At 37.5% G+C, this 25,082-nt stretch overlaps 1 protein-coding gene across 1 annotated transcript in view; it reads left to right on the top strand.

Moving 5' to 3' along the window:
• Window positions 1–23,274, top strand: part of LOC129641399 (C-type lectin domain family 7 member A-like) — a 40,102-nt gene extending 16,828 nt beyond the window's left edge. Inside the window, exons 3-8 of the mRNA XM_055566130.1 lie at window positions 3,133–3,246; window positions 11,219–11,314; window positions 12,982–13,131; window positions 14,718–14,869; window positions 15,714–15,820; window positions 22,635–23,274. Coding sequence (XP_055422105.1) covers window positions 3,133–3,246; window positions 11,219–11,314; window positions 12,982–13,131; window positions 14,718–14,869; window positions 15,714–15,820; window positions 22,635–22,779 — 764 coding nt within the window. The 3' untranslated portion in view covers window positions 22,780–23,274. The remainder of the gene's footprint in view (window positions 1–3,132; window positions 3,247–11,218; window positions 11,315–12,981; window positions 13,132–14,717; window positions 14,870–15,713; window positions 15,821–22,634) is intronic.
• Window positions 23,275–25,082: the final 1,808 nt, after the last annotated feature.

Below are 25,082 nucleotides of genomic sequence, written 5' to 3'. Positions count from 1 at the left end.
GGATGGCATCACTGATTCAATCGATGTGAACTTGAGCAAACTCCGGGAGATGGTGAGGGACAGGGAACTTAGTGTGCTGCAGTCCATGGGGTTGTGAAGAGCTGGACATGACTTGGCAACTAAACAACAAAAGGGATGTAAGTGACAGATGAAACCAAGACAGCAGATGACATGACTCATCAGCATAGTGCAGGGTACACTGCTCAATATTCTATAATAACCTAAATGGGGAAAGAATTTGAGAAAGGATAGATACATGTATATGCATAGCTGAATCACTTTGCTGTACACTTGAAACTAACACAATTTTATTAATCAACTGCATTCCAATATAAAAAAAATTAAAAAAGATTATGCAGATGAAGAGAAGGGGCCAAGGACAGATACTAAATACAAATCATTTGAAGATTGCACACACAGGGTTTCCCTGATGGCTCAGCATTGAAGAATCTGCCTGCCAATGGAGGAGACACAGTTTCGATGCTTGATGTGGAAGATTCCACATAGCAGTTAAGCCTGTGCATCACAACTACTGAGCCTGTGCTCTCAAGCCCACGAGCCACAACTACTGAAGCCCGTGTACCTAGAGCCCCTGCTCCACGAGAGAAGTCACTGCAATGACAACCCTGTGCATTGCAACTAGAGAATCCTGTGCACCCCTGCTCGCTGCAACTAGAGAAAAACCCATGCAGCAATGAAGACCAAACACTGCCAAAAAAAAAAAAAAAAAAAAAAATTAAAGAAAAAAAGATTGCACACACAAACACAAAAACAACTAAGAAGTGACATCAAGAAAACTATGAGTGTTAACAGGAAAGGAAAGTGGGGATACCTTTTTTCTCTTATCTCAGATGCAGGATTTTCTAGCTTCACAAAACAAATGGTGGATTGTGTCTCACTCTGACTCCATGCTACTTTTGTGTTTTTATTGTTTATAAGAGTTTATGTAATATTAGGATAATCTGTTCTTCTAACTTTTAGGACTTGCTTTTAAAATAGTATGAAGCTATTGCTTTCTTTGTGAGAATATTTTAGACTCATTTTCATTAATGGTTATGGGCAGGTATGAGATTCAAATATTCACAACTAGCATGGCACAAGCTCAACCAACCTGAAAATACAGCAGTCTGTAAACATCTGTTGTATCCTAGTATCTGTTAAACACAAAGAATTTTTCTTCAGGAATAAGTTTTGGTAAATTAAATATTTCATTGAATTTGCTCATTTCATCTAAATTTTCAAATAAATTGTAATGCTTCAGCACTCTGTATCCTTCTTTCCTGAATTATTTCTTACCATTTTCTACCAAACTATAATTTTAAAAAACTTATTTAATTATTACCCACCTTTCCGTTACACCGCCCCTCCCCCCACGCTGGTAATATTAGTTCCATAAGAATAGGGATTTTTGTCTTTTTTTTTTACCTGCTTTATTCCTGATGCTTAGAATAGTAGCTGGGCCACATTGTGTGCTCATAAATATTTGCTTAAATGAATAAGGTTTTTATTATCTTTGAATTCTCTTCTATTTTTGGTCTTTTTTCCATTCATTATATGATTAATTTCTACCTTCTTTTTATCCATATAGTCAGGAATTTCATTAATCTTTTAAAAGAACCAGTTTTGAATGTGTAGATCCTGTTTTACACTTTCTATTTAATGATTTTTGCTTATCATGTATTTTCTTTTTTTCTCCTAGTTTCTTAAATTGAACTCATTTATATACACCCTTTATTAACATATACCCTTTATTTTTAAATGCAAATATTTTAATCTTAATTTACCATGTATTTTTCCACTTGGAAACAGATATACGCCCATTTTAGAAAAAACGTACTCTCAATTCCAATATCTGAGGTAAATCACCTTTGTTACTTTGGCATATTTTTCTTTTGCACATTTTTTCCCTTTGCTTGATTAAAAATAGTTCTGTATACAATCTAGAGGGTGGATTTTTTTTTTTTTTACTTAAAATGTGATCTCAATACAAATTTCTGCATTATTAACTTTGGACTAGTGTAGAGCTTCTACACTGTATGTATAGTGATATTGTGACTAGAGATCTATACACATAGTCATTTAAAAGTGTCCTTCTATAGGCTATTATATCTCTGTTGATTCATGATCCAGAAAGTTTTGTTCTGTATTTAAGAAATTGCTGTTGTGTTATATTTTTCCAAGTATTTGAAAGGAAAACACCTGGCCTCTCTGGCCCCAATAAATGTGGAGCAGGAAAAAAAAAAAAAAAAAAAGTGTCCTTCAATGATGTAACTAAATATATAAATATTTCAAGTTATTTTTAAAGGAATGTCATAGTTTCGGGGTCCTTTTACACTTAAAAAATTCGAAGAACTTAACTAAGTACACATTACAATGCTAGACTATTTCCTTTCTTCATGTGGTCAATTGGAGAAATGCCCTGGACTTTGGAGAATGAAACAAGAGGACAGTAAAAAATTAAAAGCAAAACCAAAAACAGTTAGTTGTGTTTTATTTAAAAGTAAAGATTAAGTGCTTACTGAGATGTGGAACTGATGATTATATATTTTTGGAGCAGTACAATGATATTCCTCTTGACTAGGTCTCAGACATTTTCTGGGCAAAACATAGTTACAGTCATCTTGGAATTCTCATTATAGCCCTTTACTCCTCCTCTATTTAATAGAAACTTACTACAGGCAAGATCCTCAGCACATTATACATATTAACCCATTAAGTTCTCATAGCTAATCAATGAATTAGAGCCTGTCATTATCTTCATTTTACAAAAACAAAGAAAAAAGACAGAAAGAATTTAAATAACTTGCCTAACCTAAGTCACATAAATAAGTGATACAACCAGGGTTAAACCTGGAAATCTTGGTTCTGGAACTTATGCTCTAAAATGCATGCTGAGTCTCTTTGTATCTTGACCAGAGATGTTGCCAGATTCTAAAATCTGGGTAAGCAAACCTGAGAGTGGGTGGGGCTGTGGGGGTCAATCTGTGCTCCTGATTGTCTGGTGAACAATGTGTCTTCCTTATACCAACACATCTCACCCTGGTCTCTGTATTTTTTCCTCTGGGATAATGATTATTCCTGCAATTGTCTCAATATGCTAATTAATGCTGAGGACATTTTTATTCTATGAAGCAACACAGAATAACAGGTTAAAAAGGCCTCACAGGAATGCAGGATTTCATTCCCAGCCTCAGATCCAAACAACTCAACAAATACAAAGAATTCCTGAACATGACAGAAATAAAGGTATGTGCAAGATTTTAAATTTCCATCATGCTCTGAATGTTAGACCATTGAGAATTTTTCATGATCTTTAAGGAAACCATAGAGAACACCAGAATTATTATTGCAGCTAAATTTTAATGTGTCTTCTACTAGAGAAAAATGCTCTTTAATCCTATTTATTTAAACTACGCAGTGTAGAAGTAATTATCTGGATCACCTCATTGGAGATTTTGAAGGCATTGTGGAAGAGAGAATGGCTTATTTCTTGCAGAAAGCTCAGGTTTTTTCTGACTTCCAGGAATCCAACAGATAAGTATTCTAGACTAAACTTGAGAATATTTCTGTTAGAAAAATACCTATTTTCCTTTAAAATAGTACCTCACTTCAAGTTATCATCATAAGAAGTTGGGGGCAAAGCTCAATGCATTTTGTAGTCAGAACTGGGTTTTAACATATTCCATCAATAATAACAATGTAACTGTCAACTTAAAAAATGCACAATATGAGAGTTTCAAGTTAAGTTTTATTTGAGGCAAAATGAGGACAGTAGCCCAGGAGACAGCATCTCAGATAACTCTGAGAAATTTCTCCAAAGAGACAGGAGGAAAGTCAGTATATATATGATTTTTGTGAAGGGAGAGTATGTGCAATCAGGCACATATTTTCCCAGAAGGTTTCTGCTAATCTCATGAAGATTTTGCTAGTCATGGGGAACAGTCATCACTATGAAGGATTTTAGTGCTTTTCTAGATAGGAGGAGACAGAAGAATTGGGCTTATAAAACTAGCTTCTAAAAATATCTGACTATCTGAAGACCTGTTTTGCCAGATCTCCCTCCCCACCCCCCGCCACCCCAGAGCACAGACTGCCTCATTTCTGCTCTCCACCCTGAACTCCTTTCAGGGAGTGTTGGAAGTCAGCAGCTGCAGCTGTACCAAATTTAATCCTTATAGAGGTAGATGCCAACAAGTGCAAATTTGTAGCTGACCTAACAGTAGGCCAGTTACCTAATTACCAGTATCTACACCTCGGTTTCCTCATCTGTAAAAGAAGAATGGTAACAATCTTAGAGTGATTGTTGGGACTAAATGAGATTATAAAAGCCATTCAGTTCAGTTCAGTTCAGTCACTCAGTTGTGTCCGACTCTTTGCGACCCCATGAATCGCAGCACGCCAGGCCTCCATGTCCATCATCAACTACCGGAGTTTACTCAAACTCATGTCCATCGAGTCAGTGATGCCATCCAGCCATCTCGTCCTCTGTCGTCCCCTTCTCCTCCTGCCCCCAATCCCTCCCAGCATCAGAGACTTTTCCAATGAGTCAACTCTTCGCATGAGGTGGCCAAAGTATTGGAGTTTCAGCTTTAGCATCAGTCCTTCCAATGAACACCCAGGACTGATCTCCTTTAGAATGGACTGGTTGGATCTCCTTGCAGTCCAAGGGACTCTCAAGAGTCTTCTCCAACACCACAGTTCAAAAGCATCAATTCTTCGGCGCTCAGCTTTCTTCGCAGTCCATCTCTCATATCCATACATGACCACTGGAAAAACCATAGCCTTGACTAGACGGACCTTTGTTGGCAAAGTAATGCCTCTGCTTTTTAATATGCTATCTAGGTTACCACATGATAAGCTTTCAATTTTTGAGAGTTACTATTAATTAAATATGCAATTATATGTAAAGAATACTCCAAATAATACTTTCTTCCCCAAACTACACATTTTCCTTGAGGTATGGAAAAGAAGAAATTTCTACCAGGACAATTTCCACACAGTCAATTTCTCAGTTTGTCCCTGAGTGATTCACTCAACTAATTAAAAATATTTTTCAGTAGTATGTGTCTACTTTGAGTTACTGTGCTAAAGGGAGACCAATAACCTCAGATATTCAGATGATACTACCCTTATGGCAGAAAGTGAAGAAGAACTAAAGAGCCTCTTGATGAAAGTGAAAGAAGAGAGTGAAAAAGTTGGCTTAAAATGCAACATTCAGAAAACTAAGATCATGGCCTCTGGTCCCATCACTTCATGGCAAATAGATGGGGAAACAGTGGCTGATTTTATTTTTCTGGGTTCCAAAATCACTGCAGATGGTGATTGCAGCCATGAAATTAAAAGACACTTACTCCATGGAAGGAAAGTTATGACCAAACTAGACAACGTTTAAAAAGCAGAGACATTACTTTGTCAACAAAGGTCCTTCTAGTCAAGGCTATGGTTTTTCCAGTGGTCATGTATGGATGTGAGAGTTGGACTATAAAGAAAGCTGAGTGCAGAAGAACTGATGCTTTTGACCTGTGGTGTTGGAGAAGACTCTTTTTTATTTTTTTTTATTTTTAAACCTGAAACACTGTATTAGTTTTGCCAAACATCAAAACGAATCCGCCACAGGTATACATACGCTCCCCATCCTGAACCCTCCTCCCACCTCCCTCCCCACACCATCCCTCTGGGTCGTCCCAGTGCACCAGCCCCAAGCATCCAGTATTGTGCATCGAACCTGGACTGGCAACTTGTTTCATACATGATATTTTACATGTTTCAATGCCATTCTCCCAAATCTTCCCACCCTCTCCCTCTCCAACAGAGTCCATAAGACTGTTCTATACATCAGTGTCTCTTTTGCTGTCTTGTACACAGGGTTATTGTTACCATCTTTCTAAATTCCATATATATGTGTTAGTATACTGTATTGGTGTTTTTCTTTCTGGCTTACTTCACTCTGTATAATAGGCTCCAGTTTCATCCACCTCATTAGAACTGATTCAAATGTGTTCTTTTTAATGGCTGAGTAGTACTCCATTGTGTATATGTACCACTGCTTTCTTATCCATTCATCTGCTGATGGACATCTAGGTTGCTTCCATGTCCTGGCTATTATAAACAGTGCTGCGATGAACATTGGGGTACACGTGTCTCTTTCCCTTCTGGTTTCCTCAGTGTGTATGCCCAGCAGTGGGATTGCTGGATCATAAGGCAGTTCTATTTTCAGTTTTTTAAGGAATCTCCACACTGTTCTCCATAGTGGCTGTACTAGTTTGCATTCCCACCAACAGTGGAAGAGGGTTCCCTTTTCTCCACACCCTCTCCAGCATTTATTGCTTGTAGAGTTTTGGATCGCAGCCATTCTGACTGGCGTGAAATGGTACCTCATAGTGGTTTTGATTTGCATTTCTCTGATAATGAGTGATGTTGAGCATCTTTTCATGTGTTTGTTAGCCATCTGTTGTCTTCTTTGGAGAAATGTCTATTTAGTTCTTTGGCCCATTTTTTGATTGGGTCATTTATTTTTCTGGAGTTGAGCTGTAGGGGTTGCTTGTATATTTTTGAGATTAGTTGTTTGTCAGTTGCTTCATTTGCTATTATTTTCTCCCATTCTGAAGGCTGCCTTTTCACCTTGCTAATAGTTTCCTTTGTTGTGCAGAAGCTTTTAAGTTTAATTAGGTCCCATTTGTTTATTTTTGCTTTTATTTCCAATATTCTGGGAGGTGGGTCATAGAGGATCCTGCTGTGATGTATGTCAGAGAGTGTTTTGCTTATGTTCTCCTCTAGGAGTTTTATAGTTTCTGGTCTTACGTTGAGATCTTTAATCCATTTTGAGTTTATTTTTGTGTATGGTGTTAGAAAGTGTTCTAGTTTCATTCTTTTACAAGTGGTTGACCAGATTTCCCAGCACCACTTGTTAAAGAGATTGTCTTTAATCCATTGTATATTCTTGCCTCCTTTGTCAAAGATAAGGTGTCCATAGGTGTGTGGATTTATCTCTGGGCTTTCTATTTTGTTCCATTGATCTATATTTCTGTCTTTGTGCCAGTACCATACTGTCTTGATAACTGTGGCTTTGTAGTAGAGCCTGAAGTCAGGTAGGTTGATTCCTCCAGTTCCATTCTTCTTTCTCAAGATCGCTTTGGCTATTCGAGGTTTTTTGTATTTCCATACAAATTGTGAAATTATTTGTTCTAGCTCTGTGAAGAATACCGTTGGTAGCTTGATAAGGATTGCATTGAATTTATAAATTGCTTTGGGTAGTATACTCATTTTCACTATATTGATTCTTCCAATCCATGAACATGGTATATTTCTCCATCTATTAGTGTCCTCTTCGATTTCTTTCACCAGTGTTTTATAGTTTTCTATATATAGGTCTTTAGTTTCTTTAGGTAGATATATTCCTAAGTATTTTATTCTTTCCATTGCAATGGTGAATGGAATTGTTTCCTTAATTTCTCTTTCTGTTTTCTCATTATTAGTGTATAGGAATGCAAGGGATTTCTGTGTGTTGATTTTATATCCTGCAACTTTACTATAGTCATTGATTAGTTCTAGTAATTTTCTGGTGGAGTCTTTAGGGTTTTCTATGTAGAGGATCATGTCATCTGCAAACAGTGAGAGTTTTACTTCTTCTTTTCCAATTTGGATTCCTTTTATTTCTTTTTCTGCTCTGATTGCTGTGGCCAAAACTTCCAAAACTATGTTGAATAGTAATGGTGAAAGTGGGCACCCTTGTCTTGTTCCTGACTTTAGAGGAAATGCTTTCAATTTTTCACCATTGAGGATAATGTTTGCTGTGGGTTTGTCATATATAGCTTTTATTATGTTGAGGTATGTTCCTTCTATTCCTGCTTTCTGGAGAGTTTTTATCATAAATGGATATTGAATTTTGTCAAAGGCTTTCTCTGCATTTATTGAGATAATCATAAGGTTTTTATTTTTCAATTTGTTAATGTGGTGCATTACATTGATTGATTTGCGGATATTGAAGAATCCTTGCATCCCTGGAATAAAGCCCACTTGGTCATGGTGTATGATCTTTTTAATGTGTTGTTGGATTCTGATTGCTAGAATTTTGTTAGGGATTTTTGCATCTATGTTCATCAGTGATATTGGCCTGTAGTTTTCTTTTTTTGTGGGATCTTTGTCAGGTTTTGGTATTAGGGTGATGGTGGCTTCATAGAATGAGTTTGGAAGTTTACCTTCCTCTGCAATTTTCTGGAAGAGTTTGAGCAGGATAGGTGTTAGCTCCTCTCTAAATTTTTGGTAGAATTCAGCTGTGAAGCTGTCTGGACCTGGGCTTTTGTTTGCTGGAAGATTTTTGATTACAGTTTCAATTTCCGTGCTTGTGATGGGTCTGTTAAGATTTTCTATTTCTTCCTGGTCCAGTTTTGGAAAGTTGTACTTTTCTAAGAATTTGTCCATTTCTTCCACGTTGTCCATCTTATTGGCATATAATTGTTGATAGTAGTCTCTTATGATCCATTGTATTTCTGTGTTGTCTGTTGTGATCTCTCCATTTTCATTTCTAATTTTATTGATTTGATTTTTCTCCCTTTGTTTCTTGATGAGTCTGGCTAATGGTTTGTCAATTTTATTTATCCTTTCAAAGAACCAGCTTTTGGCTTTGTTGATTTTTGCTATGGTCTCTTTTGTTTCTTTTGCATTTATTTCTGCCCTAATTTTTGAGAGGCCCTTGGACTGTAAGGAGAGCCAACCAGTTCATCTTAAAGGAGGTCTGTCCTGGGTGTTCATTGGAAAGACTGATGTTGAAGCTGAAATTCCAATACTTTGGCCACCTGATGCGAATAGCTAACTCATTGGAAAAGACCCTGATGCTGGAAAAGATTGAGGGCATGAGGAGAAGAGGACGACAGAGGATGAGATGGTTGGATGGAATCACCAACTCGATGGACATGGGTTTAGGTGGATTCTGGGAGTTGGTGATGGACAGGGAGGCCTGGCGTTCTGCGGCTCATGGGGTGGCAGAGAGTTGGACGTGACTGAGTGACTGAACTGAATTGAACTGAATATTCCATTGTGTATATATACCACAACTTCTTTGTCCATTCATCTGTCCATGGACATCTAGGGAGCTTCCTTGTCCTAACTACTGTAAATAGTGCTGCAATGAACATGTGTCTCTTTTAATTTTGGTTTCTTCAGGGTATATTCCTAGGAGTGGGATTGCTGGGTCTTATGGTGGTTTCATTCCTAGTTTGTTAATGAATTCCATACAGTCTTCCATAGTGGCTTTATCAATTTACATTCCCATCAACAGCACAAGAGTGTTCCCTTTTCTCCACACCCTCTTCAGCACTTACTATTTGTAGACTTTTTGATGAGGGCCATTCTGAGCAGTGTGAGGTGATATCTCATTGTAGTTTTGATTTGCATTTCTCTAATAATGAGCAATGTTGAGCATCTTTTCATATGTTTGTTAGCCATCTGTATGTCTTCTTTGGAGAAATGTCTGTTTAGGTGTTTTTTCCCACTTTTTGATTGGGTTGTTTGTTATTCTGGTATTGAGTTGTATGAGCTACTTGTATATTTTGGAAATTAATCCTTTGTCAGTTATTTCATTTTCTATTATTTTCTCCCATTCTGAGGGTTTTCTTTTCACCTTGCTTATAGTTTCCTTTGCTGTGCAAAAGCTTGTAAGTTTAATCAGGTCCCACTTGTTCACTTTTGTTTTTATTTCCATTACTCTAGGAGGTGGGTCATAGAGGATCTTGCTTTGATTTATGTCATCAAGTGTTCTGCTTATGTTTTCCTCTAAGAGTTTTATAGTTTCTGGTCTTACATTTTGGTTTTTAATCCATTTTGAGTTTATCTTTGTGTAGGGTGTTAGGAAGTGTTCTAATTTCATTCTTTTGCTTGTAGCTGTCCAGTTTTCCCAGCACCATTTATTGAAGAGGCTGTCTTTGCCCCATTGCATATTCTTTCCTCCTTTGTCAAAAATAAGGTACCCATAAGTGCATGGGTTTATTTCTGAGTTTTCATCTTGTTCCATTGGTTTATATTTCTGTGTTTGTGCCATTATCATACTGTCTTGATGACTGTAGCTTTGTAGTATAACCTGAAGTCAGGAAGCTTGATTCCTCCAGCTCCATTCTTCTTTCTCAAGACTGCGTTGGCTATTTGGGGTCTTTTGTGTTTCCATATGAATTGTGAAATTTTTTGTTTTAGTTCTGTGAAAAATGCCATTGGTAATTTGATAGGGATTGCATTGAATCTGTAGATTGTATTTGGTAGTATGGTCATTTTCACAATATTGATTCTTCCTACCCAGGAATATGGAATATCTCTCCATGTATTTATGTCATCTTTGATTTCTTTCATCAGTGCCTTATAATTTTCTGTGTACAGTTCTTTCGTCTCCTTAGGTAAGTTTATTCCTAGATATTTAATTCTTTTTGTTGAAATGGTGAATGAGATTGACTCTTTTATTGCTCTTACTGATTTTTCGTTGTTAGTATATAGAAATGCAAGTGATTTCTTCCCTTAGTCTTTCAGTTGAATCTTAACTAGGGCTTAATTGACTATAGTAATTAGTATTTCTTAGCTTTATGTTTATTTACTCAGAAACACTCTTTTACTATATCCCTCCTCCAAATACCAACTAGGAAGGGTTCCAGTTGTCATCTAAATTTTAAAATCAATATTTTTGTTATTGGTATTTTTCTTTTCTATCTTAGAAGTAATAAGACTTAAGAGGAAATAGGAAGTGGCAATCTACTCCAGTATTCTTGTCTGGAATATCCCATGGACAGAGGAGCCTGGAGGACTACAGTTCATGGGGTTACAAAGACATGACTGAACGCACATGCACAGCTTCAAATAAGGGAAATACCATGCATATTGTAAGCAAGATAAGAAATAACAGATTGGTGATTTTAAAAAAGTAAATGTTACTTGGAAAGAAAAGAAAAAATTACATCCCTTCCCCTCATTTCCTTTGCATCACCAAATAATGTTTAAATTGGGAGCACCAATGATTTAAAAACAGAGGCAAATACTTCTAATAGATGGTAAGTTTTTTTTTTTTTTCCTTAATAAGTGAAATGATACTCCTGTGAACTGAATGCATTACAATAGCTACTTCATGACAGTGCTAATTCATTCTTAACCTGTATGCTTTTGTGAGACAAAAGCTCAGAGAATATTACCTAGATTGTAGCCTTGTGGCACTTTATCTTCAGTTTACACATTCTTTTGACAGTGTTCCAAGCAGCATCTTCTGGACGTATTGCAGCAGTAATACTAGGAATTATATGTGTCATCCTTTTGGGAATATCAGCATTTTTTGCTACTAAGTGTAAGTATTCTACAGAAACTTCATTCTTTTATTTTATTTATGTTTTTATTGGAGGATAATTGCTTTACAGAATTTTGTTGTTTTCTGTCAAACCTCAACATGAATCAGCCATAAGTATAATACATATATCTCCTCCCTTTTGAACCTCCCTCCCGTTTCCCTCCCAAATACAGCAAATTCCCATTGGCTATCTATTTTACATATGGTAATGTAAGTTTCCATGTTACTCTTTCCACACATCTCACCCTCCACTCCCCTCTCCCCATGTCCACAAGTCTATTCTCCATGTCTGTTTCTCCATTGCTGCTCTGTAAGTAAATTCTTCAGTACCATTTTTCTAGATTCTGTATAAATGTGTTACAATATGTTAATATGATAGTTATCTTTCTCTTTCTGACTTACTTCACTCTGTGTAATAAGTTCTAGGTTCATCCACCTCAGGACTGACTCAACTCCATTCCTTTTTATGGCTGAATAATATTCCATTGTGTATATGTACCATAACTCCTTTATCCATTCATCTGTCAATGGACATCTAGTTTTCTTCCATGTTCTAGCTATTGTAAACAGTGCTGCAATGAACAATGGGATACATGTGTGTTTTTCAATTTTGGTTTCCTCAGGGTATATGCTTAGAAGTGGGATTGCTGGGTCATATGGTGGTTTTATTCCTGTTTTTTTTTTTTTTTTTTTTTAAGGAATCTCCATACCATCTTCCATAGTGTTTGTATCAATTTACATTCCCACCAACAATGCAAGAGGGTTCCCTTTCCTCCACACCTTCTCTAGCGTTTATTGTTCGTAAACATTTTGATGGCAGCCATTCTGACCAGTGTGAGGTGATATTCCATTGTGGGTTTGATTTGCATTTCTCTAATAATGAGCGATGTTGAGCATCTTTTCATGTGTTTGTTAGCCATCTGTATGTCTTCTTTGGAGAAATGTCTATTCAGATTTTTTTTCCCACTTTTTGATCGGGTTGAGAAACTTCATTCTTTATGTTAAATTTTATCTAAACATTTTGTCTTTTCCTAAAAGTAGAGTCAAGGGGGGGATGATTTGGGAGAATGGCATTGAAACATGTATAATATCATATAAGAAACGAATCGCCAGTCCAGGTTTGATGCAGGATACAGGAAGCTTGGGGCTGGTGCAGTGGGATGACCCAGAGGGATGGTACGGGGAGGGAGTGGGAGGGGGGTTCAGGATTGGGAACACGTGTACACCCAATGGATTCATGTTGATGTATGGCAAAACCAAAACAATATTTTAAAGTAATTAGCCTCTAATTAAAATGAATAAATTTAAATTAAAAAAAAAGGAAAATAGGGAGACTTGAAGCCAGAAAGCCTGGGTTCTAGCTTTTCAACAAACTAAATGTATGTCTGTTCATTATTAAATAAGAATAATAAAAGAGAAATACAAAAAAAAAGAGAATGAACTATGTTGACATTTGAAGATTTCACTCTCTCATACAGTTTCTAAAATGTGAGAAACAAAATTGAAATTACAGGAGAAGATTTAAAATTTTTTTCTGATTTTTAATATTATATATATATATATATTTTCTTCATTTTGAAAATGAAAAGTTTAGTGTAAAGAGTTTATATTTTACCTGTTAAACTAACTCTCTAACTAACTAACTGTCTTTTGCTGATGATTTTCAGATTTTCAAAACTCTTTTAATTATCAGAACATGTTGGATAATGACCCACAGGAATATGATCAGAACATGTTGGATAATGACACGCAGGAATATGAGAAAACCAGGACTCCTATGAAAAATAAATGCTTTTCAAAGGATTGGTTAAACTCAGGTATGTAGTAACATAACTCATGATCTACAAAAGTGAAGTATGGTAGAGATATTTTTTATTCAAGAAGATACAATTTCTTGCCACATGGTTTGCCTGCATCTTTGAACTGTAGATAATCAAAATTTAGTAGTTTCTGTTTATTGGTCTGTCAGTTAACTGACTTTGCAAATAAGAAGTGAAATAATTTTTGAGTTTCTTTAAGAGTCATATCAATCAGCAAAGGAAATCTTTCAGTGCATTTAATTTAGTATGGATAAGATATAGTATAATTGCTTAGTAGTTTCCTACTTCTTTATAAGACAATATTTTCCACTGATCCCTTGTGAAATGGTACTGTCTTATGTCACTTCCCAGGTGGCTCAGCAGTAAAGGATCCACCTGCCAATGCAGGAGATGTGAGTTCGATTGTTGGGTTGGAAAGATCTGGAGAAGGAAATGGTCACCCATTCCAGTATTCTTGCCTGGGAAATCCCATGGACAGAGGAGCCTGGCAGGCTCCTTGGGGTTGCATGGGGTTGCAAAAATAGTCGGGTAAGGCTTAAGGGACCAAATAGCAACAACTATGTATCCTATGTATCACTTTGCTAACTCAAGTCCCTTGAAATATATCCCAACTCCTGACTTGGTCATATGGGTAAAATTTACCTTGCAAGCAATCCCATCCTATCTCTCAAAGTCATGGATAAACTGAAAATTCAGAGAGCTTCCCTGAAGTTTCTCCAGGTCAACAGTCAATTCAATAAGACTCTTATCTATATCCATCTACTAGTTTTGATAAGCACTCTGGTGGGACTTTAACTCTCTGTTTGTTTTGCTTACCACTAGCAACTAGTTGCTTAAAATATTCTTGCTAGAATATAATTTAGTTACTTTTGTTTTGTCTTCTATGGAAATACTTTAAAGATGCTTTTTTAGTAACTATATTTTTTGTTCTTACATTTTTCATATGGTACAATTTGATGGGTAGGAGAAAGGAGAAATGGATTATTTTCTTTCTTTAAACTAATAATTGCTGTTGTTGTGGTTTAGTTGCTAACTTGTGTCCAACTGTTTGTAACCTCATGGAGTGTAGCCCACCAGGTTCCTCTGTCCATGGGATTTCCCAGGCAAAAATACTGGAGTGGGTTGCCACTTCCTCATCCAGGGGAATCTTCTTGACCCAGGGATTGAACCCGTGTCTCTTTTGTCTCCGCATTGGCATGCGAATTCTTTACCATTGACCTACCAAGGAAGCCCAAACTAATAGTCACTGTACTTTGATGAAGCTAGAGAGTTCCTGGAGGAAAGCATTGTTAGTATTGATACAAAAATTAAATATCAAAAGCAATACAGTTTTTGCACTCTTAAATATTTCCTACTCTTACATTCATGTCCTGGTGCTCATGGCATCTTGGAGAAAACTTTGCAGAAAAAGAAAAGTACTCTTTCCCTCTGAACGACAGACACGTTATTTTGCATTTTGAGTTAGCAGTGATGTCCTCAGAGCTCATGGAAAGTAGTAAGACCTGTAGAGCTGGGAAGGATGTCTGGAGCAAAACTTTCCAGGAAGAGAATTAGACTAACTTAAAAACTTTTTTTTTTTAAAGAAAAGTACAGGGAAGAATACAAAAACAAATGGTCTTGCTGTGAAGAGAAATGCTACTATTTTTCTGACATAGATAAAACCTTTGAAGAGAGTCAGAAATTCTGCACCAACCAGGGCTCTCATCTGTTGAAAATAGAAGATGAGGATGAACAGGTAATGAGTTCTGAAGTTGTAAATTTTTCCCATTTTTTTTATATGCAAGGAGAAAATTGCTAAAAATTTTTAAAGAACATCTGAAACTCATGTGCTTGTTAAATGACAATAACTTGTCTTTTCAAGTCAAATAGAAAACTTTGTAGTAAATAAAAAGAATCCCTTGTTGGTGGGAATTACAGTGTCTCAATTTTAGTTTTGTCTCAGAAAAACATTAAGCTCTGGTAATGATGCTTTGTATCTGCTCTAGGAAGCAAACTGAGGTTTCTGAACAAAAAGGCATTTCTCATGAAACCATTATGGGAGTTGCCCTTTTTTCATGTTTTGAAGTCCTTTAATAATAATGGATCTTTTAATATGTTGATACTTTTGGCACATATTGGAGTGGGTAGCCCTTCCCTTCTCCAAGGGATCTTCCCAACCCAGGGATCAAACCCATGTCTCTTGTGTTTCCTTCCACCAGGGAAGCAGAAGGAATGATTAGACAATAATAAATAGTCCTAATTGAAAATGTAAAAAAAAAGATTTTGGTAAAAATCATAATTGTTTGTCTTCACATTATTTTCTTTTTATTTTGTATCGGGGTATATAGCCAATTAACACACAATGTTGTGGCAGTTTCAGGTGAACAGCAAAGGGACTCAGCCCTATATATACATGTATCCACTCTCCCCCAAACTTCTCTCTCATTCAGGCTGCCACATAACATTGAGCAGAGTTCCATGTTCTAGGTCCTTCTTGGTTATCCATTTTAAATATGGCAGTGTGCATTCACATATTTTCGTTTTTTATTGTTAAAAAAAAGACTAGGGATTAAATTACATGTAGGGTTCTTCCTTTGCAGAACTTTGTTCAGTCTTTGGTGTCTTATTTTTATTGGATTGGATTATCTCGAAAAGGAAGTGTCAGCCCCTGGATGTGGGAAGATGGTTCTTTGATACAATATAAACTGTAAGTATCCAAAACACTTGAAAGCTTCAGTTTACTTGTTAACTATGGAAATGAATTGAACAGATAAGTTTCATTAAGCAAGATTTTCTGACCTCAAGAGCAATTCTAATTTTAATTTTGTAAAATATCCTTGGCATTACAAAAAACACTGCTGATTTCCATGTTTCTATACTTGTATTCATGCAGTTTCCTCAACCAGTAATACTTTCAGTTAAAATTTGTTTTCTCTTTGAAGTCATTCTTGATCTTCTGCTTTGAAATTCGTTCCCCTTTTATGCTCCTAATTAGCATTTCGTTTTCTTTACCATCTCACATTCAATCTAAAATATTCTGTCTCTGACGTTTTGTTAATCCACAGCACACAACTCGATGGTTGCTTCAGTTCAGTTCAGTCACTCAATCGTGTCCGACTCTTTGTGACCCCATGAATCGCAGCATGCCAGGCCTCCCTGTCCATCACCAACTCCCAGAGTTCACTCAAACTCACGTCCATGGAGTCAGTGATGCCATCCAGCCATCTCATCCTCTGTCGTCCCCTTCTCCTCCTGCCCCCAATCCCTCCCAGCATCAGAGACTTTTCCAATGAGTCAATTCTTCGCATCAGGTGGCCAAAGTACTGGAGTTTCAGCTTTAGCATCATTCCTTCCAAAGAACACCCAGGGCTGATCTCCTTTAGAATGGACTGGTTGGATCTCTTTGCATACCAAGGGACTCTCAAGAGTCTTCTCCAACACCACAGTTCAAAAGCATCAATTCTTCGGCATTCAGCTTTCTTAGCAGTCCAAATCTCACATCCATACATGACCACTGGAAAAACCATAGCCTTGACTAGACGGACCTTTGTTGGCAAAGTAATGTCTCTGATTTTCAATATGCTATCTAGGTTGGTCATAACTTTCCTTCCAAGGAGTAAGCGTCTTTGAATTTCATGGCTGCAGTCACCATCTGCAGTGATTTTGGAACCTCAAAAAATAAAGTCTGACACTGTTTCCCCATCTATTTCCCATGAAGTGATGGGACCAGATGCCATGATCTTTGTTTTCTGAATGTTGAGCTTTAAGCCAACTTTTTCACTCTCCTCTTTCACCTTCATCAAGAGGCTTTCTAGTTCCTCTTGACTTTCTGCCGTAAGAGTGGTGTCATCTGCATATCTGCTGCTACTGCTGCTAAGTCGCTTCATTCGTGTCCGACTCTGTGCGACCCCATAGATGGTAGCCCACCAGGCTCCCCCATCCCTGGGATTCTCCAGGCAAGAACATGAGTGGGTTGCCATTTCCTTCTCCAATGCATGAAAGTGAAAAGTGAAAGTGAAGTCACCCAGTCGTGTCTGACTCTTTGCAACCCCGTGGACTGCAGCCTACCAGGTTCCTCCATCCATGGGATTTTCTAGGCAAGAGTACTGGAGTGGGGTGCTGTCGCCTTCTCCCTGCATATCTGAGGTTATTGATATTTCTCCCAGCAATCTTGATTCCAGCTTGTGCTTCTTCCAGCCCAGCCTTTCTCATGATGTACTCTGCATAGAAGTTAAATAAGCAGGGTGACAATATACAGCCTTGACGAGCTCCTTTTCCTATTTGGAACCAGTCTGTTGTTCCATGTCCAGTTCTAACTGTTGCTTCCTGACCTGCATACAAATTTCTCAAGAGGCAGATCAGGTGGTCTGGTATTCCCATCTCTTTCAGAATTTTCCACAGTTTATTGTGATCCACACAGTCAAAGGCTTTGGCATAGTCAATAAAGCAGAAATAGATGTTTTTCTGGAACTCTCTTGCTTTTTCGATGATCCAGTGGATGTTGGCAATTTGATCTCTGGTTCCTCTGCCTTTTCTAAAACCAGCTTGAACATTTGGAAGTTCATGGTTCACATATTGCTGAAGCCTGGCTTGGAGAATTCTGAGCATTACTTTACTAGCATGTGAGATGAGTGCAATTGTGCAGTAGTTTGAGCATTCTTTCGCATTGCCTTTCTTTGGGATTGGAATGGAAACTGACCTTTTCCAGTCCTGTGGCCACTGCTGAGTTTTCCCAATTTGCAGGCATATTGAGTGCAGCACTTTCACAGCATCATCTTTCAGGATTTGAAATAGCTCAACTGGAATTCCATCACCTCCACTAGCCACACAAGATGGGCAGGTCATGGTGGATGGTTGCTTAACAACTTAAAGATTATCAATATGGATATTAATGAATTTTATAGACATAAATAGGGGGTAGCTGGAAATGTAGGGTTTCAGGGACTAGTTGCTGTTGTTGTTTTAGTAGCTAGATTGTTGTGACTCTGGGATCCTATACCTGTGACTCTGTAGCCCTCCAGGCTCCTCCGTCCATGGGATTTCCCAGGCAAGAATACTGGAGTGACCTGCCATCTCCCCCTCCAAGGGATCTACCCAATCCACGTATCAAACCAGTGTCTCGTGCATTGGCAGGCAGATTGTTTACTGCTTAACCACCACGGAAGCCCTCAATGACTAGTTCCATGGTCTAAATCAAATATCTTCACTGTTTATCTAGATTTTGTCACTGTCTAGCAAAGCCCATTTCATATTACAAATAATACACCATTAAGAAACAATCTGAAAATGAATTGGGTTGGACTCAGTGTGCTATGTTTTTCCCCATTTTTCATGATGTAGTTTTCTATGATAATTTTTAAGATTATATACATCCCCCCCCCTCCCCGGACAGATACTATTAATAAATTAACTAAAAAAGTCTTAACAACTACTAATGGCAGAGATGGGCTGAGAACTAGGTCACCTACTTCTGAATTTGGTCCTTTTTACACTACACTAGTATTTAGAGTGCCTTTTATTTGCTGTAATAAAGATTTGTTCCAAATTTGCAGTTAATCACATGAGATACACTCTTTTATATTTCTGCACATTTGCACATACTATATCCTTTATCTGGATTATCTGTAGTTCCACTCTTCATCTGGTTAAATCCTAATCATTACTTTATTTTATTTTTAGTTGCTTGGTAGCTCAGTCAGTAAGGAATCTGCCTGCAATGCAGGAGACCAGGGTTTGATCCCCAGGTCAGGAAGAGCCCCTGGAGAATGAAATGGCAACCCACTCCAGTAGTCTTGCCTGGAAAATGCTATGGACACAGGAGCCTGGCAGGCTACAGTTCATGGGGGCGGAAGAGCTGGACATGACTTATCGACTAAAGCGCCCCCACTATAGTTGCTTTACGATGCTCTGTTAGTTTCTAATCTACAAAGAAGTCAATCAGCAACATATATACATAAATCTCACATAAACATAAATTCCCTCCTTTTTGGATTTCTTTTCCGTTTAGGTCACCACAGAGCATTGAGTAGGGTTTCCTGTGCTATACAGGAGGTTCTTATTAGTTACCTATTTTATCAGATCAGATCAGTTGTTCAGTCGTGTCCGACTCTTTGCGACCCCATGAATCGCAGGACGCCAGGCCTCCCTGTCCATCACCAACTCCCGGAGTTCACTAAAACTCACGTCCATGGAGTCAGTGATGCCATCCAGCCATCTCATCCTCTGTCGTCCCCTTCTCCTCCTGCCCCCAATCCCTCCCAGCATCAGAGTCTTTTCAAATGAATCAACTCTTCACATGAGGTAGCCAAAGTACTGGAGTTTCAGCTTCAGCATCATTCCTTCCAAAGAAATCCCAGGGCTGATCTCCTTCAGAATGGACTGGTTGGATCTCCTTGCAGTCCAAGGGACTGTCAGGAGTCTTCTCCAACACCATAGTTCAAAAACATCAATTCTTCGGCGCTCAGCCTTCTTCACAGTCCAACTCTCACATCCATACATGACCACAGAAAAAACCATAGCCTTGACTAGACGGACCTTTGTTGGCAAAGTAATGTCTCTGCTTTTGAATATGCTATCTAAGTTGGTCATAACTTTCCTTCCAAGGAATAAGCGTCTTTGAATTTCATGGCTGCAGTCACCATCTGTAGTGATTTTGGAGCCCCGAAAAATAAAGTCTGGCACTGTTTCCACTGTTTCCCCATCTATTTCCCATGAAGTGGTGGGACTGGATACCATGATCTTCGTTTTCTGAATGTTGAGCTTTAAGCCAACTTTTTCACTCTCCACTTTCACTTTCATCAAGAGGCTTTTTAGTTCCTCTTCACTTTCTGCCATAAGGGTGGTATCATCTGCATATCTGAGGTTATTGATATTTCTCCCAGCAATCTTGATTCCAGTTTGTGTTTCTTCCAGTCCAGCGTTTCTCATGATGTACTCTGCATATACGTTAAATAAACAGGGTGACAATATACAGCCTTGATGTACTCCTTTTCCTATTTGGAACCAGTCTGTTGTTCCATGTCCAGTTCTAACTGTTGCTTCCTGACCTGCATACAAATTTCTCAAGAGGCAGATCAGGTGGTCTGGTATTCCCATCTCTTTCAGAATTTTCCACAGTTTATTGTGATCCACACAGTCAAAGCCTTTGGCATAGTCAATAAAGCAGAAATAGATGCTTTTCTGGAACTCTCTTGCTTTTTTGATGATCCAGCAGATGTTGGCAATTTGATCTCTGGTTCCTCTGCCTTTTCTAAAACCAGCTTGAACATCAGGAAGTTCACGGTTCACATATTGATGAAGCCTGGCTTGGAGAATTTTGAGCATTACTTTACTAGCATGTGAGATGAGTGCAATTGTGCAGTAGCTTGAGCATTCTTTCGAATTGCCTTTCTTTGGGGTTGGAATGAAAACTGACCTTTTCCAGTCCTGTGGCCACTGCTGAGTTTTCCAAATGTGCTGGCATATTGAGTGCAGCACTTTCACAGAATCATCTTTCAGGATTTGAAATAGCTCAACTGGAATTCCATCACCTCCACTAGCTTTGTTCATAGTGATGCTTTCTAAGGCCCACTTGACTTCACATTCCAGGATGTCTGGCTCTAGGTGAGTGATCAAGCCATCGTGATTATCTGGGTTGTGAAGATCTTTTTTGTACAGTTCTTCTGTGTATTCTTGCCATATCTTCTGCTTCTGTGAGGTCCATACCATTTCTGTCCTTTATCGAACTCATCTTTGCATGAAATGTTCCTTTGGTATCTCTGATTTTCTTGACGAGATCCCTAGTCTTTCCCATTTTGTTGTTGTCCTCTATTTCTTTGCATTGACTGCTGAAGAAGGCTTTCTTATCTCTTCTTGCTCTTCTTTGGAACTCTGCATTCAGATGTTTATATCTTTCCTTTTCTCCTTTGCTTTTTGCTTCTCTTCTTTTCATAGTAGGAACAGAGTATATATTTCAGTCCCAACCTCCCAATTCATCCCACCTAGCCCCCTTTCCCCTTTGCTGTCCATATGTTCGTTCTCTACGTCTGTGTCTCTATTTCTACCTTGTAAATAAGATCATCTTTACCAATTTTTTCAGATTCCATATATGTGTGTTCAGTTCAGTTCAGTTCAGTTCAGTCGCTCAGTCGTGTCCATCTCTTTGTGACCCCATGAATCGCAGCATGCCAGGCCTCCCTGTCCATCACCAACTCCTGGAGTTCACTCAGACTCACGTCCATTGAGTCAGTGATGCCATCTCGCCATCTCATCCTCTGTCGTCCCCTTCTCCTCCTACCCCCAATTCCTCCCAGCATCAGAGACTTTTCCAATGAGTCAACTCTTCCCATGAGGTGGCCAAAGTACTGGAGTTTCAGCTTTAGCATCATTCCTTCCAAAGAAATTCCAGGGCTGATCTCCTTCAGAATGGATTGGTTGGATCTCCTTGCAGTCCAAGGGACTCTCAAGAGTCTTCTCCAACACCACAGTTCAAAAGCATCAATTCTTTGGCATTCAGCTTTCTTCATAGTCCAACTCTCACATCCATACATGACCACTGGAAAAACCATAGCCTTGACTAGACGGACCTTTGTTGGCAAAGTAATGTCTCTGATTTTCAATATGCTATCTAGGTTGGTCATAACTTTTCTTCCAAGGAGTGAGCGTCTTTGAATTTCATGGCTGCAGTCACCATCTGCAGTGAGTTTGGAGCCCCCCAAAATAAAGTCTGACACTGTTTCCCCATCTATCCCATGAAGTGATGGAACCAGATGCCATGATCTTCGTTTTCTGAATGTTGAGTTTTAAGCCAACTTTTTCACTGTCCTCTTCCACCTTCATGTACAATATACGTGTTTTTTTCTTTCTGACTTTCTTCATCCTGTATGACAATCTCTAGGTCTATTCGCATGTCTGCAAATGACCCGATTTCATTCTTTTTTATAGCTGAGTAATATTCTATGGTATATATGTACTATATCTTGTTTATGCATTCTTCTTTTGATGGACATTTAGGTTATTCCCACATCCTGCCTACTGTAAATAATGCTGCCATGAACATTGGGTGCATGCATCTTTTTGAATTATGGTTTTCTCTGGGTCACCAATTTATGAGATAATTATATCATTTATTTATTTGTGCATGCATTTATTTAATAATTCATAAGCTATGCATCACATTCTATGTAGGGGTTCTGCATTAAGTGGTACTTACTTAAGAGTCAGCTAAAATCTTCCCACATCAAAACTGTGTTCCCTGGCAAACTCTTTCCCCCTTGTCTGAGTTAGAAGCCACTCTTCTGTGCCAAATAAATGCATCTTTCCCTCTCTTTGTGTAAACTCCTTGAGGACAGAAATAGATTTACTCTGTATCTACATTCCAGAATCTTGGTAATATGATAATATTTTAGAAATGTTTGTTAAGTGAATAAACAGAGAGATAGCTAAACATATAACTCCCTTCTTGTCCATAGTAGTATATCTAGTGGAAATATGATTTATGTCTGAATATTAGACTCAATTTTTAATTTTCCCCTCTTTAACAGAAATCTGTTGAATTCAAAAATAAACAACAACTGTGCATATGTCACAGCAACCAAAGTAGCTGCCACAGTGTGCACCAGGCAGTTTTTCTTTATTTGTGAGAAGAATTATGCTAGTGTTGATCTCAAACTATCAGAAGATAAATGAAGTAGTCAACATTCTGGTGCATCCGTCTGTTACCTGCAAGATGCAAGTAAATGTTGTGTTCCTGACACTGGTCTGTTTGTTAATTGCATATGTAAGATAACTTGTAAATTTGATGTAGATACTTTAAATGTTGGAGATTCATCTGCATGGGGAGGGGGTTGACAAGCACCTTCTTTGACTTGATTTCAAGTGGAATTAATTTTGATGGAAAGATGAAGATTTAATTCAGAAACTATTAGTAATATTCTTTTCCTCTCTATTTTGGCTGAATTTTCCTGCAACATATGGTATCCCTCATATATATTGTGAAGAAATAGCCCATACACTGAGCTATTTTTTAACTGATGTTCAGGAAATCAAGATGAAACATAATATGACTATGTACATCCATTTTTATTTTTCTGAGAAGTATATTTGTACTTTCAGAGAAGATGAGTCATTTCTGCACTTCCACTTTATCACTTTTAAAATTCAAGATTTTCACAATTAATGTAAGAATTCATAGTTGAAAAATTAAAAATATATATATAAAAATAGAAGCACATTGAATAAAAACTGATTCCATAATCCTTTCTCCTGATTTTTTGTCTTTCCAGTTACACTGTTAACATTTGGATTGTATCTTTCCAGACAGTTTGGCTAACGTTTTGCTGTAGATACTGTAGCATGAAACTTTATTACATATACGTCTCTGTGAATGTATTTGAATATTCTGTAAAGTAGAAATAGAGAAGAAAAACTTCCATGTCAAATAGTACGCATCTTATAAATCCTCAAGTATAGATACTTTCTGCAAAAGCTGTTAATTAGTAACCACATATACAATACATGTATATGTTTCTTCAAACCCTTACTAATATATTACATTATCAATTTTAATAGGCACAAATGTTCTTTTATTGTTTTAACTAATACTTCCACATTACCTGTGAGACAGAACACCTGTTCTGTTACTTATTTGTCAATTATTCCATGCGTGGCTATTTTATTTTCTTTATTCATTGATTTTCTATTTGTTTGTCTTCCTCCTTTTCTTTACTGATTATAGAAAGTAATTATAGATTACTGATTATAGAAAGTATTGATTATGTCTTTTTGTATTTTCACTTGGTATATTTTTATTACCATTCAACTTAGTTTTTCATGATTTTTATCTTATGTATAATATATAAGACAATATTTTTCTTTTTTATTATTTTATTTTTCTTTTTTATTAATTTAATTAATTTATTTTACTTTACAATATTGTATTGATTTTGCCATACATTGACTTGAATCCACCATGAATGTACATGTGTTCCCCATGCTGAACCCCCCTCCCCATCCCATCCCTCTGTGTCATCCCAGTGCACCAGTCCTGAGCACCCTGTATCATGCATCAAACCTGGACTGATGATTTGTTTCACATATGATATTTTACATGTTTCAATGCCATTCTCCCATATCATCCTGCCCTCGCCCTCTCCCAGAGTCCAAAAGACTGTTCAGTACATCTGTGTCTCTTTTGCTGTCTCGCATACAGGGTTATCGTTACCTTCTTTCTAAATTCCATATATATACATTGGTATACTGTATTAGTGCTTTTTTTTTTCTGGCTTGCTTCACTCTGTATAATATGCTCCAGTTTCATCCACCTTATTAGAACTGATTCAAATGTATTCTTTTTAATGGCTGAGTAATATTCCATTGTGTATATGTACCACAGCTTTCTTATCCATTCATCTGCTGATGGACATCTAGAACACTTTCTAACACCATATACAAAAATAAACTCAAAATGGATTAAAGATCTAAATGTAAGACCAGTAACTATTAAACTCCTAGAGGAAAACATAAGCAAAACACTCTCTGACGTAAGCCACACCAGGATCCTCTATGGCCCACCTCCCAGAATATTGGAAATAAAAGCAAAAATAAACAAATGGGACCTAATTAAAATTAAAAGCTTCTTCACAACAAAGGAAACTATAAGAAAGGTGAAAAGGCAGCCTTCAGAATGGGAGAAAATAATAGCAAACGAAGCAAAGGACAAAGAATTTATCTCAAAAATATACAATAAACTCCTGCAGCTCAATCCTGGAAAAATAAATGACCCAATCAAAAAGTGGGCCAAAGAGCTAAACAGAAATTTCTCCAAAGAAGACATACAGAAGGCTAACAAACACATGAAAGATGCTCAACATCACTCATTATCAGAGAAATGCAAATCAAAACCACAATGAGGTACCATTTCATGCCAGTCAGAATGGCTGATATCCAAAAGTCTACAAGCAATAAATGCTGGAGAGGGTGTGGAGAAAAGG

This window comes from Bubalus kerabau, chromosome 1 (genome assembly GCF_029407905.1).
Source record: "Bubalus kerabau isolate K-KA32 ecotype Philippines breed swamp buffalo chromosome 1, PCC_UOA_SB_1v2, whole genome shotgun sequence".
NCBI classification, from domain to species: Eukaryota; Metazoa; Chordata; class Mammalia; order Artiodactyla; family Bovidae; genus Bubalus; species Bubalus kerabau.
This window is presented reverse-complemented; position numbering and strand designations above follow the sequence as displayed.